General features: G+C 31.3%; 1 protein-coding gene across 4 annotated transcripts in view; it reads right to left on the bottom strand.

Annotated features, from left to right (window-relative positions):
* Nucleotides 1–20,893, bottom strand: part of LOC130896424 (LIM domain only protein 3-like) — a 162,362-nt gene that overhangs the window by 7,889 nt on the left and 133,580 nt on the right. For all 4 annotated transcript variants that reach the window (XM_057804489.1, XM_057804490.1, XM_057804491.1 and 1 more), the window contains one exon: nt 2,694–2,835. In XM_057804489.1, the coding sequence (XP_057660472.1) occupies nt 2,694–2,835 (142 nt within the window). The remainder of the gene's footprint in view (nt 1–2,693; nt 2,836–20,893) is intronic.

Here is a 20,893-nt window from a genome sequence, read left to right as displayed (position 1 = left end):
TACACCTCATCGAAATGAAATCATCAAGAGAATTGGAATGTATGAAATTATTTTAATGAAACTATTCGAAATTATTAGTATCAAATCTTTAATGCAAAATTTGTTAGTGTGAAGAGTTTCACCTACAGCCTTTAGATTGAGCTGAAGATGAGAAGCCCTCAATAATCAAAAAAGCGTTGAGTGACTTCAGGTTGTTGAATCACTATGTGCAAACATTTGAGTACTTGAATAACAGAGATGAAAACAACTTTTAGTACTATGCATTGTAATTCAGTTTACGCGATTGAAGTAGAACTACACAAAAAAGAAAAGCAGTACAGTAAATAAATTTCATCTGTGTAAAATGCAAAATGTATATTCTTTTTATTGACATATTTGAGACAAAGGTATTGAGTTTGTGAAACGATGACGACTTTTATCATTTAAAATACTTGGATCAATATTTCAGTTACTAACAACTGAGTGGGCATGTTAATAAGCAAAATGATTACTAGAACAACGAAAAACTGCAATTTTTTGAGAAAGGTACCTGAAGGAAGTATCTGAAGGAAGTAAAAGTTTGAATTAGTTTTCGTTGGAATTTTCTTGGACTTCCATTCATTCAAGCAAATCTAACTGACGAGCTCTACTTAAATTTACTTCAAGAAATAATAGACCCCATAATAACAGCTAGTTCAGAAAATCAAATTAATGTGACTGGCTGCCTCGAGATTTTAAGATTTGAGTAGGGGATTAAACAATATAGGGACCGAAATACAGAGAGTGACACGTTTTCGAATTGACAACCTACATATAATTATTCATTCGATTATGTTAATCATAATATTATAAACAACAACTTGAAGTAGTACGGTTTCAGAGGAACACCTCTCGTACGGTTCAAGTCATACTTTACCAACAGAAGTCAGCTTGTAAGGGTTGATACAACGATGTCTTCTTGCAAGCCAATAGAATGTGGAGTTCTCCACGGTAAGTACTAGTCCCTATTTTGTTTATTCTATTCATATCACATCGTCTATCTAGACATTAGAGGTAAAATATGTCTATTTTCAGACGATATTAGTGCGATTCTAATACCTCACCGTTTCTAAAACCAAAGTTGTATTATATAAAAATACATTATAACCTATTTTATTAAATAACCCCACCATTCACGACGTCGTTGAATCTGTAAAATTTTTATGGCATGTTGTGGACAATTCCTTGAAATGGGAATTACATATTGCCGCCTTATCTAAAAAATTAAGTTCCTCCTGTTTTGCGCTGAGATCAGTTTCTAAAGAACTGAACTAATCCATCTCCTTAATAGTCTATTATGCCCTTATTTAGTCGCATATCCGATATGCCCTCCCCTTCAGAGGTACCGTATGGTGTAATTCAATTTGAGCGAATCTTTAAACTACAAAAGAGAGCTTTTAGATATTTACTCGGACTAAACAGCAGGGCTCACTGCAGGTACTTCTTTAAAAGATTAGAAATTGTGACTCTTCCTTTCCTAGTCATCTTTGAATCCGTTTGCCTAATCCGTAGGCACGCTTCTCCAATTTCAGAAAGGTCGTTGCACGGCTATCCACTTAGGAACGCGGAGCACTACCTTTACCTACCTACTCCACGTTCCGAATTAGTTAAGGGCTCAATATTTTACAATCCAAAAAAATGCACCATCACTTGCCAATTGAAATCAAATCGATATAATCTTTTCCCGCATTCTGCAATAATTTGAAGGCAAATTTACTGGAAAATGCCTTCTACTCTTTAAGCGACTTCTATTCTAATAATAATATTTAATTGCAAACATGCTGCATACTGGTTTAATTTTTGATATGGACTTATATACTAATTATTACTTATGACTATTATCTATAATTTGGTTATTCTTTATGGTTTTCTTCTGTATATTGAGATTTTATCTTATTTGTATCTTTATTTAGTAATTTTTATGATTTATTTTTAGTTTTTACAAGCTTTTGTCTACAAATTGTAACAATGTTATGACAATAAAGCATCTCTCTCTCTTATACTATTCTTTCTCTTAATGAAGAAAGTTCAGCACGGAATATTTACACCATGAGCTTGATGAAAACTTTGATATCGCAGATTTTTCTTGGAAGTACGCTCAAAGCAAGGTTTCTGAAACTGCAGTAGGTCTTTGTTTCGCACCATCACTCCACCAGATAGGTTGTCTATTCAGAAAAATGATCGAAAAAAAATAAGGGAAATGCCTAGTTTGCAAATATGTTTGATACTTAAAGATCGACGAAAAGATAAATAAATTATTGATATATTTAACGACCATTTTATTTGCACACATATTTATAGAAAAATGTCAAGCGGAAAACATTTTACTGTAGCAAATGGTGACAGAATCGTTTGAACAGACATGTAAACATTTTATCTCATGTAAAAGTAAATTTTTCAGCAAAATAATAATTTTAATCCATTTATTACCAAAGTTATGATTGGTAATACGTATAATAAAAAGAAATAAATGTAAAAAATCCAGTCAAAGATAGTTACGGTTAAAAAGACGACTAAGAAGTTTTCTTTTATTTTTTGTATCTTTTAATTTATCAATTTTATCAAATAATTCAAGTTGATTTCATCACAATCCATTGATACTTAGAATTTTCCTTATATATTATTCAATAAAATAATATTGAGCACAAAATATTTGAGTAATATCTAATACTTACCGGAGGTATAGAAGTTTGTCGTTTAAGATGAGACAAGGGCGGGGGATTGTAAGCCATATTTGCAAAAACTAGTCGCTCTTCATAATCATACTCGCAAAGGATTTTATTCTCACATAAATAAAATCGATCTCCAACACAAAATCTGAAATGAACAAAAAATGTTTAAGTTTGGATAAACTGAACTGGGTATAATTATCTCTCAATTTTTTGTAAGTATACATTTTTGTCAAGAACATTCAATCGCAAGCGGAAAATCTCAAATTTGTTAAATTAATTCTAATTATTCGACCACTAATTGTTGACAATTCATAAAGAAGGAGCTGATACAATAGTCGAAATAAATTTGTATTTAATAATTATTTATTTTTTTTTCTTTGGAATGAAATAGAGCGATCCTCTTTGGAAAAGGTTTTTAATAAATATGTGGATGCAGTAAAAAAATTTGGTTTACAAGTAAATACAAAACAAAACAAAATACGAAGAGTCACAGATGAAAGCAAAAATACAAAATGCATAACAACTTGAAAAGAATATAACTTATAAAATGTTGATCAATTTTATTAACTGAGTAACCATAATATTTACAGACAAAGAATTGTGAAAGGTATCAAAATATTTTTTCAAAATAGTGATCATATTGAAAGAACAATTAAAAGGTCTGAGGAAACTTTTGCATAATGTATTGAGGCAATTCGATGAACGAACTATCAAATTCATATTAATACATTAAGGTTGCTCAAAACAAAAAGCAAATTGTTACTTCCGATATACAGAGTGATTATTATTTAATTATTTACAATCTTACAGACTGTTCTAGAATGCTGTGTCATATCAAAGTAAAATGTTTTTTAAAAACACCCTATATTTTATTGCTTACTTGGAATCAGCTTGACTTTCTCGTTACAATAATATAGGGTTGTGATGTATTCTACGGAATCTTTAAAAAGTTGTAACCAATTTTCCATAAGAATCATAAAAAGTTCAACACCTTGTACAATGTAAGAGAAATTCAAGAATGAACATCTGTTGCGGCCATAACATTCGAATAGTAGTAAATATTCTGGAAAATTAATTATTTGGTTGATATTCGTTGAATCTTATACAGGGTGAATCAAATAGTGATTATTTTCTCGGTGTTTTCAAGTGAATCACCCGATATTTTATGTGAGTATCAAAAAGTACTACCAACATACTTTTTATGAAACATTTCCTATTATCCTATTACCTAGAATTATTACTTCTTGAGATATTTACAAATGTTTGGATGTAAAGGTAAGGTATGCACATAAACAGAATTTACATGTCTACTAAGTTAAAATATACCACCTATATCTCAAACTAGCTAAAAATACAGAAAAAACGGAAAAACCGTTATAACTGAATATATCAAATGGATGTTAAATCCTAACTCTGGCGAATATCTAAGGATAAATTGAAATTAATTAGTTATTAAAAAACCATCATCATTATCAAGATATCAATAGGATGTTTGAGAAAATCCCAATAACATTCCAAGATTATTCAATTGTTTGGAAACCATATTTACCATCAAAATGTTTATGAAAGACTGCAGTTTTTTTAACATATTAGGGATCAGCAGGAACAACATTCTAGTAAAAAACATTCAGGTTTTTGATAATTCTGAGTTTATGCTAAATGAAGAAGTGAATCGACAAGTTTGTGGATAGTGTATAGATAAGAATTCACGCTGGATAAAGAAAGATCATAGTCATACGCCAGAGATAGTGAAAGTTTTGAAAGTTATTTTGAGAAATACCGTATTTGAAATTTTTGCAACAAAAATTCTTTTCGAAATGAACTCATATGTTTTCGCACCTTCTATATGACATGAAGCATGAACCGACCCTCTCCGGCTATAATGGAATTCAAAAATTCGTCAAAAGCGCGACACGTTTCATATACGTTTGATATACTGCGGAATTTGTTTGATGTTTGTTTTTATATAGGTTTTTATCATAACAGGCGATTTGTTTACATTGTTTCGTGAACTAATTTCTAGAGAGGTCTATTTATTTAATTGTTTTGTTTCTTTATTTTCTAGAATTTTTCAGAAGTTCGTTTTGTGTACATAAACGAGTTAGTTTAGTTCATAATAAATAGTTATAGTTACAAGATCGAAATAGAAAAGTAACCGAAAAATTTGAATAAATTATATAAGTTAGTAAATAGTTAAGTATAGTGTAATTTGTTTCAATAAATTAAATAAATAAAAGACAGTGTGTATAAATCCACCCCACAGATAGTGATAGAGTAAATAAATAAAAAAAACATATATAGTTTCAGTCAGATGGATATGCAGAAGAGAAACTATTGAATGACCATCTTATTAACATATAATAATTTGAGGGAGAGGTCCAAAGCAAATATTTTATTACTAATTTCTAACTTGTTTGGAATATTGCAAAATAATCGATGGATAACACTAATGAGCATTTGTAATTGGGAGGAATATAAATATTTTATATTAAGCAGTTATATACAATTTCACACATTCTATGAAACTAGCTTTAAAGTTAAGATTTCGTCGTATCTTTATGATTATTATTTTCAGCTAGCAGCATATACCGATTGTAATATAGACATATTCCAAATATAATTTCAAAATGCAGTATTTGCATGAAAAAAGCATCACAACCAACATTTACCTTAACTCAAAAGATCCTTTATCAAATCAAATAGTATTGAGAAAACCCTGAAATAAAATGATACAGAAATACCCAATATTAATTGTCCAATATAGTCGATTGTTTATAATTCAAAGACCTCTACAAAATACCAAAATTTTATTCAGTACATTTGGAACTAAAACACATAATCATTTTATTGGCACATTATTAAAAAAATTCTGACCAAAAAACAAAGCAAAATCTGATATAAAAAGCACAATAGACTAATAAAGCACAATCGGAAACAAAAACTGCAATTATACACATGACAATATATCGCCTAGGTCAGTCAGTAATGCAGTTAAATATATTAATAATTGCAAACAATAAAAGTGGATTATTCCGCATGGATGGCCACTGTAATATTTCAGCAAACTGGAAAACGAAATGCAAAACAATGAGAGAGAGCAAGTACGTATATAGAAACGAACAGAGTCCGTCTGGACAATGTATTTCATTTAAAAACATTATAGGAGGACATCCGACTTTTAGAATTTAATTAATTTTTAACAGACCACAATATACACATTCCGAAATTATATTCATTGTCTACGAAGTAATGTTGTACGCAAAATAAAACTGCTATATATAATAAACCAACTCACTGGCAAGAGCAAGTATAAATACGAGAAGAGGAATTCATGCCAACATAATAATAATAATGGATCTGCTAATGTATATGTTTCGAGAATTAAATTTCATGACTAATTAAAGACTAAAAGCACTTGGCTGATTCAATATGTTAATATACACCAAAAAAGTCTTTTGTATTATAGATGATTTACAATGTTCGGGGCTTAATGGAACACATTTACTAGTTGATTCAATTCATTATTTTTTGGGTTATTTCAACAATTTTTTGTTGCATTATAGAAACATAAAACTAATAATTATGTAGATTAATATCGATCTGCCTCGATGTTTTTTAATCAAATTAATTTATTCAGCTTGATTGATTTGGGTTTTCATTGATTCACTATTTTAATGTCATATTGTATTTTATTGTAGACAAAAACAAAATGTAGTGAACGTTTTTTATATATTAAAAGAAAACAACGATCCCTTGTAAAGTCACATTCCAAAAATGAAGTAATTGTAAAATGTATGAATTTCTCATTATTTTGATATTGCAGTATATAATCAATTAAACTTTCTGCATTCCTTTGATAAGCAGGATAAATATTTGGCATCATTTTCAAATAATAACTATCATTAGTTTTCTACCTAGTTATTATTTTTGTTTTACAAACAATCCAATTTATGAATAATAAATTTCTTGAATCTACAAGATTTTGTAGTAGAATAACGAAATTGTATGGAACAATCACAAAACGGTTCTCCCGTTAGAGAATAGGCCACATATCTATCACAATTCAAATAGACGTGGCACTGGGATGCAAGAATGATTTCCCTGATGGCTTATAAAGTGTTCTTAAAAGACAAAGCGTGGACCAATTTCGTAAAGTCCGAGAGGTAAGCAAAAGGATTCGTTCAAGTAGAAAGGGATATGGGAAAGGAAAGAATGGCACATATTAAATGCAGTTTCTGAGCCGGACTTTTGGAAAATGTTTTATTTAGCTAGTCGATATAGAGTGTGTGTCAAATACGTCTCGAAGGAAATATTTGAATTTAAAATTTCAATATATACGTGGGCGGAATAATATTCCTAAAATTGAACATTTTGTTAAATAAAACATATTTTCATGATACAATGTAAATGAAATTTGGAATACATACAATTGTTGTCGAACAATAATATTGGATGATATACCTTGTTTCTCAAGTTATACTAGATAAATTAGAAGTTTAGAGCTGGAAAATTACGGAAGTAGATGAGAATGTAGGTAAAAAATATTGAAGAAAGTAAAGATTTCTTTGACATTAGTATTCGACCCATACCACGAAGAAACAACCGCACATAAATTGAAACCAGTAAAAGTAAATTGAGAAGTACCCGGATCCATATCATGAGAACTTCTTCCGAATTTTTGCAGAAATATAAAGTAGAATCAATCGGAGTTACACATACTTACACAGGTAAAAGCATTCATGATGTTTTTTTTAAGGAATAAACTAGTATTTTCAATTTTTGAAATAGAAGCCAGGTGAAAAGACAGTTATATTAATGTGATGAAAGAAGTAAATCACAAGTCAAAAACAACGATGTTAAAAACTCGGAGAAGCGTTTATAACATTGTTGTAATGTGTTTACTCTAACGAAAGTTCTAGTTCATCTATCTCCTCCTCATTATTCCTAGCATTTGGATCAATAAGTCCCCGGTATAGCGAACACAAAATCAAGTTTTTAGTTTTCAACCAGACTTCCTTCCGTTTAAGAAGTGATATTTTTGCGAGAGTAATATAATAAGATCAATGCTTTTTCATCATTTCTAAGCCATGTCTACTTTCTCGTTCAATCATATCTCTTTCTTTTTATGTTTGAAAACAATCAGTAGTCGATGAAGGCCCAGATCTGGAGAATATGTATGGCGCGTATGCAGTTATTAATTCAATTCATCGTTTTTATTGACTGTGATTTTCTTCTTCAATCGGCAAATAATATAAAATAATAGTCTACTAGGTATGTAGTGGTGAATAACGGTTATATTTTATTTTCCTCCAGAAACTGGTCTAAATTGAAAATTTCGTTGTTATGTTTATTGCATGTGAGGAAATGCCGCAGTCACTTGAAAAGAAGCTTTCATTCTCAAATGCTCATGTGCAATTCTATGTGATATTTTCATGATACACAAGTTTACTTTGCGATTTTCCGTGACGATTTTCAAGACTTTTGATGTTTTCTGGTGTAACTTTTCCTTTTGAACCGATCGATACTGATTAATATTAATCAATATTAGAATAATAGAATTAATATTAGAAGTGACGACTTATTATCAGGCAAAAACTAATCCTTATTGATTGATATCTGCTGAATCAAGTATATTTGATTATATCACTCCTTAGTTTTAGCCGTTATATCACAAAAATTCAATTGATTGAAAGAACACAGATAAAGGTATCATATTATTAGTTGAGGTGAATTACGATAATTAGATGTTTATGCATTAAAATAACATTTCATTTGTTTATAACCTTCATTGTATCTGATCAAGTCCATCACGTTACAATCTTCATGGCACAGCTTGGCTCTACAACCTAATGCTTACATTCATAACAACATTGTTGATGCTAATCAAACTTATTGATTCCTATTGATTCCTAAAACTCCCGGTAAGGTACATCATCAATTCAAGAACACATTTCAGTCATGCTGAAAGAATCAAATGGTATAGTCGATATTCCTGGCCAAAAATATAAATAGGGAGTCTCGTATAGTTGCACTACGATATTCAATTTAGTTTGATTTTTTTGCAGGGTCAGCTTTAGTTTTAGATCTTGATACTAATGCAATAATTATAACAATGGACGTTTGGTGCCGTGGGCACAAATTACCGGCTTTTTTAAGAACCTAATAAGTATTTATCGACACTTATGCTTTTGCAGTAAGGGTTCTTAAATTCTTCGGAAATGTTTGTACGAAATACAAAAAAAAACGCAGCTTCTAATTTTTTTGAGCTCAATCAGTTAGTCGAAATGTTATTGTCAAACAAATGAGCAGTTAAATATCATTCTAAAACGTACCTACATATTCTTACAAAAATCGTCGAATTTATAGACTTAAATAAATCATCGATACACCAAGTATTCTTCAAACAGAAAATGATATTTATATTTTAGAGAAAAAATATAGATAAGAATATCTTAATATATAAAAATTCAGTGTCCGTGTGTATATTCCGAATGAACTCAAAAACGAGTCCACGGATATTCATGAAAGTTGGCATATATATGTAAATTGGTCCAACTCAAATGATAGGATAATTATTAATTAATGGTCTCAATAATTAATAATAAACTTATCATCAATGTTGATTGTTGTTATTAATTGTAGTTTCCATAAGTCTGTAACAGATGGCGCCTTAAGTGAATTTCTTTACAGAGTACTGTAGAATTTTGTCCTTTGCACCTCTTAGACGGCGCCACACTGTGATACATTTTCTTAGACTATATACTATACATATCTTATTATGTCTATACCACTTAACGTCGCTTCTTTCAAATCATTCTTCATTTTGTCTTCGTTGCGTACATTACTTCGATTATTTTTTTTACTTCTAACTTACAGTTATTCAGAGAACAGCGAAATTCATTCACATAAAAAAATCAATTACTACAATTACAAGAAGACTCGATGTGCACGTGTTGAAAGAGCTGTTGAATCAGTCGAACAGAGAGCAGAAAGAAATGCACCTCAAAGAATTCACACAGCTGAAATTCGTGCACAAGAACAGCGTGATAATCGTCGACAAGAAAATGCATTGAGAACCAAGGTGGCACGTCAACAACACACAGATTCATTTAGAGAACAAAACCGAGAAAATCATTGAATAATACGTGGATCATTTGATGGTCTTCCATTTAATTATGAACCAGACATCAATTACTCGGCTGATTCCAAAGTTACTATTGGTACGATGGACAAAATATGCAATTATTGTCAGGCGTCAAAATTTCGCAATGAAACACCCGGCATGTGTTTCGCATCAGGAAAAGTTGTATTGTCACCACTTCCTACTTCCCCTGAACCTTTGAAATCCCTTCATTCTGACATTTTAAATGAATCAAAATTATTTTGGCGTAAGACAGGAAAATTTAATTCTTGCTTCCGAATGACGTCGTTTGGAGCATCCAAAGTTTGTGATTTGTCATCTGATAGTTGTAATTTTGAGACAACATTCAAAATTCAAGGTCAGGTATATCATAAAATTGGATCATTGATGCCAATGCCAAATAAAGATCCAAAATTGCTTCAGATCTATTTTATGGGCAATTATGTAACAACTCGATGCCAGTATAATTTCACAAGCTGAAAAGAGAGCAATTGTATTGTCATTAGAATGATTTCAAATCAAATCACTACAATTACAAACTACAGTCTGTAATTGTTACATATCTAAATTTTTGATTAATCGATGTAATCCCTTTTTGCTTTTATTATTTCAGTGCACAATTTTGGCATTTTCTGTAAAGTTTTGACAAATAATCGTCGTCTATTTGGTTCCATTCATACTTCAGGATATTCCAAAGATATGAAGTGGAGGTGGGTCTGATTTCCCTGTCCAATTTATCTTATAACAAATCAATCGGATTGAGGTAGGTGGATTGTGGCGGCCAACTCATTACTTTCAGTACTGTCTTCCTTTCCACTTCCTTCAATATTCTAGCTTCGAGGAATACTTGGATCGTTGTCATGCTGGAAGATGCATTTTCTGTCGATCTGGTGCTTGCCAGGACGTATTACATTTTCCTTTAATACTTTTTTTATAATCTTATTTATTCAAAATCCCATCAATTTTTACCAGATAAAGTACATTACGATTATTTTCAGTGGTTGTAGTTTTACGACGCCGCCGCCGCCAGTGAATGGTGAAAAGTGGTGAATGAATATTTTTTCAAGTTGTACGTCCAGATATTTTTAGTTTGGCGGCAATGGTATGGTTATTTTTGACTAAACTATGAAAACTTTCGATAAATGCACGAGCTTCAACCGATGATTTCTTGGTTTTACGTATTTTGTAACTAAAAAGTTTGAATTTGCGAGAACGAAAACAATTCGTATACCTACGAACACAAAAAGATGTTTTGGTCAAAAAAGTGTAAATCATAGCAAGTGCTTTCGTCTCCCAGGACTAACTGGGAATAAACTACAATCATAAACACTGAAGAAATACTCCACAGTTGAAGAATAATAAAAAGAGACACAGAGTACATGACACCCTAAATCATAATATACATAAATACTTGTACATGTTTATTCTCTTCCGTTTCACTTGAACTGAACATAAAGTTTTTTATAAATTTTTGAAGTTCCCTATTGTTTTATATTTACTTTCTAAGCATGTTCATTCCAAAATATCGTATTTTAGTTATTCTCAGTAGAGAATACAATTATTAACAATTTGTGTACTTCACGTATTTCGGATACCTGATTTTTATTACATCCAAATCGTCCCACTGTATCTTCGTTACCATCATAACTATTTTAATACCGAATGTATTCTAGGTATACCTTGTCGATTTCTCATTGACCGATACACACCCTATCGTGGAACGTTTTTTTTTTTCATTCTTTCAAACAATTATAGTTGGTTATGCCAATATTTCTAATTCTAATTCAATTTATTATATAATAATTTTACCTAATCCTGCCTCTCATCGTTATTGATCACAATAATCTTCCACAGAGTTATTCAGGCTATCAGAGGACACCAACTAGGAGGAATTGGATTCATTATTGACGATCACCGAGGGAGAATGTATCGTCATCATCACTTACGATAAATTATTAATTGCCATGCTGGATGAGATGTATCAATAATTTTAAAGAAATAAGAAACACATTCTCTCCATAGCATGAGAAATGTACTAAAATACAACTTTATTGAGGGTATTCGCATGCATATTTATTTCTAGGTCGTTTACGACATTTATATTCCACTCAGAATGATGGTATAAACATTTTTGCACATTCAAATGTAACCATCATAGCCGTTGATCGCTGCATTTGAGTAGATTACTTTTCCTTTCCGCTACTCACTAAAACTTTAATAATCAAGTTTCAGTCTGAGACGTATCACATTGTGCTTCTGAGAGTTGTTCTACCCGGAGCAAATTCGTTTACAACCCGCTTGTTGCATTTTACAATCTAGTCATTTACACAAGTCGTTATTGAGAAGAAGTGTTATGCATATCTTTGCGTGATCAAATCAACGGAAACCTCTGCAATTTAACGTATAAACTACAAGGTATTTTTTCATACAGGGACGTTGGTCTTAGATATTATTGGATTTTCATTTTCAAGACTTTATTCTTGTAAGAAATATTGTCATCACATCGCCTCGATGTAGAAACCATTGAGGCTGTGTTATGCAATGATATTGTATTCTTTATGATACTTAGTATTCAATGATTCAATTGTTTTTTCTGCTTTTCAATTGCTTCACTAGTTCTGTTTATTGAAATATTTTTGTATCATCATGTTACTAGTTATTTCATACTAGTTTTAAGACTGGATTGCAGAGTAGAAACTAATTATGTATAACTGAAGAATAGAATCATCCGTTAAGAGTTCAGGAAATTAGTCGCCTCTTTGATTAAGCTAAAAAAATCTCCATATTACCCATTTGAAACCAAATTTTCTGCTTTAGTTAACATAAACGAGGATCAATTAATGAGATACATTACTGGTTTCAATCGCAAAAAGTTCAACAAATTCCAGCTCTTGTCAACCTCTTCAATGAAGCTATGAAAGTCCTTCAATGTCAGCTACATATCTATATGAGACTGGATTTTCGACTGTAATCAACATATAAACTGAATATATTAGTTAATTCAAACTCACTTCGATTGAGATTATTCCAACTTGATACAAAAATTATATAGTAAATTAGCAAACAAATACATCCTTCTCATTAGAATAACATAATAAAAAATTGCAAGTGGAAGTATATAATTCTGAAAGATTTTATATGAGTTGTATTTCGAATTTCAATAGAGAATCGACAATTTTTAACCAAAAGGAAACTTATTTAATATAACTATCATTGCACGTGTACAAATAACGCAAAATTTTTATAAGCCATTTTGTAAATTAGAATGATTATTCCGTTATATTTCAATCAACGATCAAAATACATTTTAATAAATGATTTCAATAAATAAATTAAACAAATGTAAGTGCTCCAACCCAATAGCATTGGATGACATTGAAAATGTTCTATTTTGATAATATTGAAGAATAAGAATAAATGATGGAATTGAATTCACAAAAACATTGCCCTGCAACTATACATCGAAATATTTAAATTCGCCGAAAATAGTCAATTCCTTTTTAGCTCTACGAAATAATGAAGTATTTAGTGAAATATTACATAATTTGATAAAAGTTGATAAGTTACACCCTTTAAATGAAATACATGAACCGCGCTCACGCGTATTTTCCCAGCCGCATATTCTATTGCATCAGCGTCATGCAAACTGTTACTTATCTGATTCATTTGAGACATTATTTTTTTTTCACGATCATAGAGAAGTAGTTCAAATTAAATCCCCTACGTTATAGTCAGCCGCCCTCTTTTTTACATTTTGAAAAATCTAGGAGAAATAAACGTTTTTAAATCTTTTGGCGGCTACTGTCTATCCTATCTACAAAAATTTGTTAACTCCCAGTATAAGTAGTAATGAACAAAGCAAATAGTCATACTTCAAAAAATAAAGAGCAAGCATTTTTGGCAGAAGCATGAATCTTGACGTTGAAAGTTATATTTAATACTGTTTCTCTAGGGTAAGATCAAATAATATACCAAGGCTGGTTAACAAGTTCGGGACGTTTTATTCTTAACTAAAATGACAACATTAATCCTGTCATTTGACTTCCTTCAAAATTATTTGTATTTAAATACTATTGATAGCAGACTATCTCGTGCTTTTTGGAGAGAATAGGTAATTAAGAATTATCTTTTACCGGGAACAAAAATCGACTTGCAAACAAACAGACGCTTAATTTGATAAATACTATGCACCATCAATTTCAATGGTAAAAAATGTTGTTGCTCTCTAAACACGAACCAATTGGAAGAATTTTGGATATTATGTAGGCCGATCGAAGGTAGAAAGTGAATGAAAGGAAAAGTTGCATGTTATAATACCAATTTTGGAGTATTACTTGAATTGAAGCTAAAGTTGGTGCCACATTTGCTCACAATCTACCACAAACATAATTGTGTGACACATTTTTGTGCCATTTTGTTACCATAAACGAAATGTGATTTTATCACATCGCATCACAATCACAATCAAATCACAACGCATCTTTTATATTACGCCAACTTATTGCTCTGATTTGACGAGAATTTGAAAGAAGCCGACCGCATTTAGATAAGAAAAAAGTTCTTTTGCACCAGTGTTCAGTTTTCATTACAAATATCTATTAATTAGGCTACGATTATATTCTATGGATTTAGCTTCTTATGTCTATTTCTTGCTACCAAATCGATTTGCAGAGAAAAATTTGATTCCAATGACATGAACGAATATAACTTTTTGAGAAGTTTGAAAATGTGAAAAAACTTTGGTATAAAACTTGAAAGGACCTACGTTCGAAAATAGAATTGTATTCTATACGAAGCTTAAGTGGAATCGCCCTGGTTTCATTAGCTAAAGCTAATCTGAACATTAATTTTATGGACAAAAACACTATGTAATTTTTACGCTGGTAAAGCGGAGCATTTCAACTTTTAGTTGCAAACAATAGATTAGTAATATATTATTATTATATAAATTTGCATTCGTTTGCAACGTTGACCAAACAAAACTGGTAAAGATATGAATTACCCTCACAAACGCTCCACCACTTTGTTTCCAGTGATATAATTTAAACTACAATGGCTTTCACATTGTTTGAAACAATGATTTGCCGCTCTCAGCCAACTACGGCCGGCACTTTACCTGATTGTCAACTTTTGTAACCAACAGATAGCAGTACTGCACCAGATTTAATTTGTACAAACATAAATTTAACAATCAAGTAAACAATGGTCGGTTTATCGCGATGTTCAGATTTTGACTTTATGGGGAGCAGTTAGGTGGAAATCGAGGCTCATAAACGAAAATATATGGAAGAGCTTTGTTGGTCGGGATATTATAGTTATATCTGTATTCCGCAGATTTAATGGGGCCACAATGTTGGTCATTTTTGATTTAATTGAAAGAGACTTTCTGAAAATTGATATTGTTGCCTACTACTGTTGTCGGTGGTTGGATTGTGTATCTAATTACTCGAATTCAAATACAGGAGCTGTTTAATCTTTGATGACGTATTCGTTTTAATTAATCAAACACATTATATCGATGTATCATATAACTTAACAATAATTGAAATTATATACATTCGGGAAATAATTGTGTGGATTTTTAATTTCATAATTAGTTGATACAGAGTACGTAATACAATCCCATAAATATACGTACATTCATACTCGAAATCAATTCACAATCAAAAATAAATATTGTCAATGTTTACGAGATACAAAATAGGAATAATTTTATATCATCAGAGGAGTTGAAAAATGATGCTTATTGGACGGTTTATAGAACTAACGAAACATAAGAACAATTTTTTTCTGAGCCTAATGTACAAAACTAAAGAGGACTGTGGTCATAAATATTTAATTTATATCAAATCGCAGACTTGTGCACTTTGTCTTGTCCCAGTTTTTTGTCATTTTTGCGGCTTGCCATTGTTCCTTGAAGGTGTCCAGTACTTCATTCTTTCTTTCAATTTCCATATATTTTGATTTTTTCTCATTTATTCTCAATCTTCCTTTACCTGGTTCTCCAATTTTTTCTAATGTGTCTTCAAGACATTTTTGGTCCTTTATTATTAAAGTTATTATTTATTATTTGTTTTGATTTATTGATGCTATGTCTATAACTTATTTCGTGGGGTACTGTTATTGTACGTCTTTTCAGTATACGAGGATGTATTGAAAAATTCTTAGCCTAATATAGAACAAAACAAAATTCCAATGCCAAAATATTTTATTACTCAACATATTCTCGTCTTAATTGCATACATTTATTACAGCGAACCTGCAACTTCTCTAGATCTTTTATTACCTCCTCGTTGGAAGAAAATTTACGACCCTTTGAACTTTTTTTCAGTTGAGAAAAGAAATGATAGTCGGACGGAGCCAAATCTGGTGAATAAGGGGTGTGTTCTAGTAATTCAAACCCTCAATCACGAATTTTTTGCATGGAAACATGAGATTTGTGTACAGGGTCGTTGTCCTGCAAAAATAAAACACCTTTGGATAGCTTTCCGCTTCTTTCCTCTTTAATTTTTTCCCGTAGAGTGGTCAGTAATGTCGAATAGTTATATCCAGTTATTATTCTACCCTTATCCAAAAAATCAATTATGATTACTCCGTGGCAATCCCAAAAGACTGAAGCAAGAACAGTCGCCATTCCAACGATTGTTGCTTTGTTTCTGGATCGTAGAAATGTATCCAAGTCTCATCCATAGTAACAAGTCGGTTTAAGAAGTCTACATCTTTTTCAAATAGAGCACAGATCAAACGATATGCTTCTACCCTTGTACGCTTTTGGTCAATATTCAAACATTTGGGGATCCATTTTGAAGCAATTTGTCTCATGTCCAAATTGACATAAACTATGTGATGAACGGGTATGTTTGAAATATTCAGTGCTTCTGATATCCGTTTTAGTCCAATTCGACGGTATGATAAAACCATGTCATGAACTGCATCGATATTTTCGGGAAATGACACAGAAACTGGCCTTCTCGATCGGTCATCATCTTCAATGGAAAATTTAACTCTTTTGAAGCTTGCAGTCCAATTTTTCACGGTCGCATACGAAGGACATTGATCATAAAGGGTATTAAGCATATCTTCGTTAATCTGCTTACTTCCTAACCCTTTTAAACACAGGTAAATTTTCACAATTTCGGTGGACATCTTTTTTCTTCAAAAAACGCTCGAAATATGCGACCAGGCACAAGGCAATAATTTTTCATCATGACAACGCTGGGCCCCACGTTGCTGTTCCGGTTATGAACTATTTGGAAAACAGAGGATGGGAAGTTTTACCTCACCCGCCTTATGGCCCAGACCTTGCCGCTTCTGACTACCATTTGTTCCGGTCGATGCAGAACGCCCTCACTGGAATAAGGGTCACATCAGAGCAAGATATAAACGTTCAAATTTTGGAAAAAAAACCGCACGAATTAAGTTATAGATGTCTTCCATTGCAATGTCAAAAAATACCGAGTCCATCACCTTTGTTTACCCTCGCACTAGAATTTAGAATTGTCATTCTCCCTAATCGCATGAACTTTTGGGGCACTTCCAGTTTTTCCATGTTCTTTACAATTGTCCTCAGTTTCAGACTGTGAAATGCTTGGTTTAGAGTCAATGAATAGCATTTACATATCAATGTTGTGCTCATACCTTTTTTTAATGTTTTATAGTATGTATGGCTCATATAGGAAAATCAAGTTGATTTTCCTTGTCTACAACCGTTTTGATACTCCTCTATTTCTGGTTCCACTACCTTTTTCAGTCCTTCATTTATTATTGCTGTTAATATTTTATATACGGCATTAAGCAAACTAATACCTCTATAATTACTACATATATTTCATCCCCTCATCCAGTAGACTACTATTTTGGGCATTATTTCTGTTTCCCATACTCTTTCAATGTTCTTAAATATTTTTTGCCCTAGTTTATCTAGCCCTTCTGTTTTATTGAGTTTCAATTTGTTGATTATATCATTAAATTCCACTACCGTTGATTTTTCTTCGTTTTCTACTATTGTACCATTACCACTTATATCATCTTCTTCATACTCGCTGTCTTCTTCCGTTAATAATTTATTAAATACTGACTCCATTCTTTTTCTTTAATATTTGTTGTAGTTTGTTTTCTATTTTGTTTCTTAATATGTTGATATAATTTCACATTATTTTTATTATCATTTTCCAAAGTGTCCATACTGTCATTTAGCCATTTTATATATTTTTTTATAATCTCCGTACTCCCGTTTCTTATTTTTCTAAATTTATTATAATTATCTCGTTGCATAGTTCGTAGCCATTTCGGCCGAGCTTCTTTTTGCTATTTTATTTTCATTATACATTCCTGGTCAAATCATTCGTTATATTTTTTATATCTTTTGTACAAATGACTTTCTACGTTCCATTTATAACACTTCTCAATCTCTTCCCATTGCTCATCGATAGTATCTTTTTCTTTGCTCTGCTCTAGTTTCTTTTCTGTATTTGTCCTCACTCGTTTTTAGTTTCTGCAAATTCCATTTTCTGCTTTTCTTTTCTTGTTCACCATATTTACCACTTTTTATTTCATTTTGATTATTTCACACTTACAATAATAATGTAAATATTACAGTTCCAAAAGACAAACAGAATTACAGAAGATAAAATAGAATTTCTGACCTGGCCAATTGAGTTCATACCGACGAATATTCAACGAGTTAGATGCAGCGTACAAGAGGTATAGAATTTGTAATACTCAGGAAAGGGTTAAAACGATAATCGTATTCACGAATCTTGATCGCGAATACAATACTGTCTACAGCAACAGCAACCATTAATTTGTAATATTTTCCATCGGGGTAGTTGAATCCACTTGAAACAAAATGGTTGAAACACCGAGGACTTGAATTCAAACCAAACTCATCGACAACTATGGGGCCTCCTTCACAACGATAAAAGTCCAATGAAAAAAGAAAATAGTGCACACAAATCATCGAACAATAAAATAAATAATGATCGGGTATCCAAATTTACAATTAAGATGGATAAGAATGAAAAACATGCGGCTTTTAGAAATCATCAATAAATTGAGACATATTTCAACAGGTGAATCAAGCTACCGATTAAGTGGCTAATAAAATACCGAACGCTATATTTACGTTTTTATAAGTTCAATAAAATATAAAAGTATTAAAGTTAGATGGAATGATCAATTTGAAATAACAGATGAAATAGAAAGAAATTTCAAAACGTGACAAAAACATACAAGTGCAGCCTGGTGAGAGACACCAACAGGTAAAATAAATAAATCTTCACCTGATTGTGAAGCAAAAATTTTCAGGGGAAATGTAAATTGAGAGGAAGCTGATAAAAAGACAAATATATAATAAGCAAAAAATTATTACAATAAAACAAATGAAACCATATACAACTAAGTCAACTAACTGTACACTCTGACAAGCTACAATGGAACTGAATAGGCCTCAATAACCAATATCGTCAGTTGAAGATGGACACAGAGTCCCTCTAGTCCCCACAAATCCTCTAGTCACGTAACTACGGTCTTTCTAATTCAGATATCAAAAAATGTAAAACAGAAAAAAATTAATTAAAGTAATTATAAAACCACGAAAGAATACAAATGAAACCACCTCCAGACCTATGAGACTTTGGCCAATCTTATTGAGAGTTTTTGAGAAATTATAGCTGCTTCAAATGTTAGAAACTACACTAAAGTAAAGAACATAAAGCCACCAACTCGGCTTCAGCAGTAAGCTCGGTATAATTGAACAGACTCACAAGTCAATCAAGCGAACAAGAAATTATTTTGAAAGCATTTGATGAAGTATCGCTCAAGTGTTCATTTATTATATAAGACTAAAAAGTTTCGTTTAATCCGACATTGAACAGAATCAAACGACTTGCACATAATAAACCGCAAACTATGGTTATAATTATTATCTTCTTCTTATCTACCATCCACAAGACTAACCAAAACTGCGCATTCCAATCTACAACTTGTATCTCAAAACCAACAACATAGTTTTAACCGAGTAGAAAAGTGAAAGCAAAAATCCAATGCTAGTCAACATTTACCCAAACAATTCTTAATTTCCAAAAAAAAATGTTTACCAGGTTTTTGAATAATCATATACTACAGGAAAAAAGCGTAAAATATCTTGGTATTCATTTAAACATAGGCTTAACATAGCAGAAATATATATTTAAGAATAGGAAACAAGTAAGTCTAAAACTACAAGCTATTTGTGGATAGATAGAAAATTTAACCGGTATATATGTACACACATATGAGGAACAGTAAACGATAAAGTTTGTACAAATTCAATCCTAAGAAGTGTAATAGAGTTGACAAAAAGAGTGTAAATGAAACGGTAGATACAGAACAATTCACAAATGTCGAGTTAAAACACTCTCGAATTGGCTGGCTCGAGAGAATAATTTGATTCAATTGGTGAAGGGGATCGCTTGGACAGATTTAAACATACACACTCACAAACAAGATTTCAAATATACTTTATAAATATTTCTATATATTATATTGTAAATCATATGTCCAAATATAAGTTGCTTAAAGCACAATAAGGACACTAGTGTATGGAGAAAAATACGACGGAGATCGATCCACCCCGTAAAGTGAATTTATAAAAGCATATTTAATCAAATTTAAAAATTTTTTTTACCCACTTTTTCTCTACTTACATACATACATAAGTAATTTCATGTGGTGATGGTTTGATAATATCCTGTATATACTTCGAGTACAGTAATTGCTGTTTAATAATTATTGCTCGAGTTTTCATATGAAAAATTATGTATGAATCCAATTCCGTTAAATTTAGTGATCTATAAATAAAGATACTTTCTTGTACTACATCAACAAATCAAAATAAACACACAGATAAAATTAACACTTTATGAAACCGACTAATTAATTATTCGAATCGATTTTTCTATTTACATCACCGCATTTCACGAAATGTTTGCATCTAATTTAGTAACTAACGACCTGCATAACATCCTAACACCTTCATATTATACTATCATCATAATCATGAATCGCAACGTAATTCAAATAT

This window comes from Diorhabda carinulata, chromosome 7 (assembly GCF_026250575.1).
Source record: "Diorhabda carinulata isolate Delta chromosome 7, icDioCari1.1, whole genome shotgun sequence".
NCBI lineage: Eukaryota > Metazoa > Arthropoda > Insecta > Coleoptera > Chrysomelidae > Diorhabda > Diorhabda carinulata.
The sequence above is the reverse complement of the archived record's forward strand: the minus strand, read 5'-3'. Positions and strand labels throughout refer to the sequence as shown.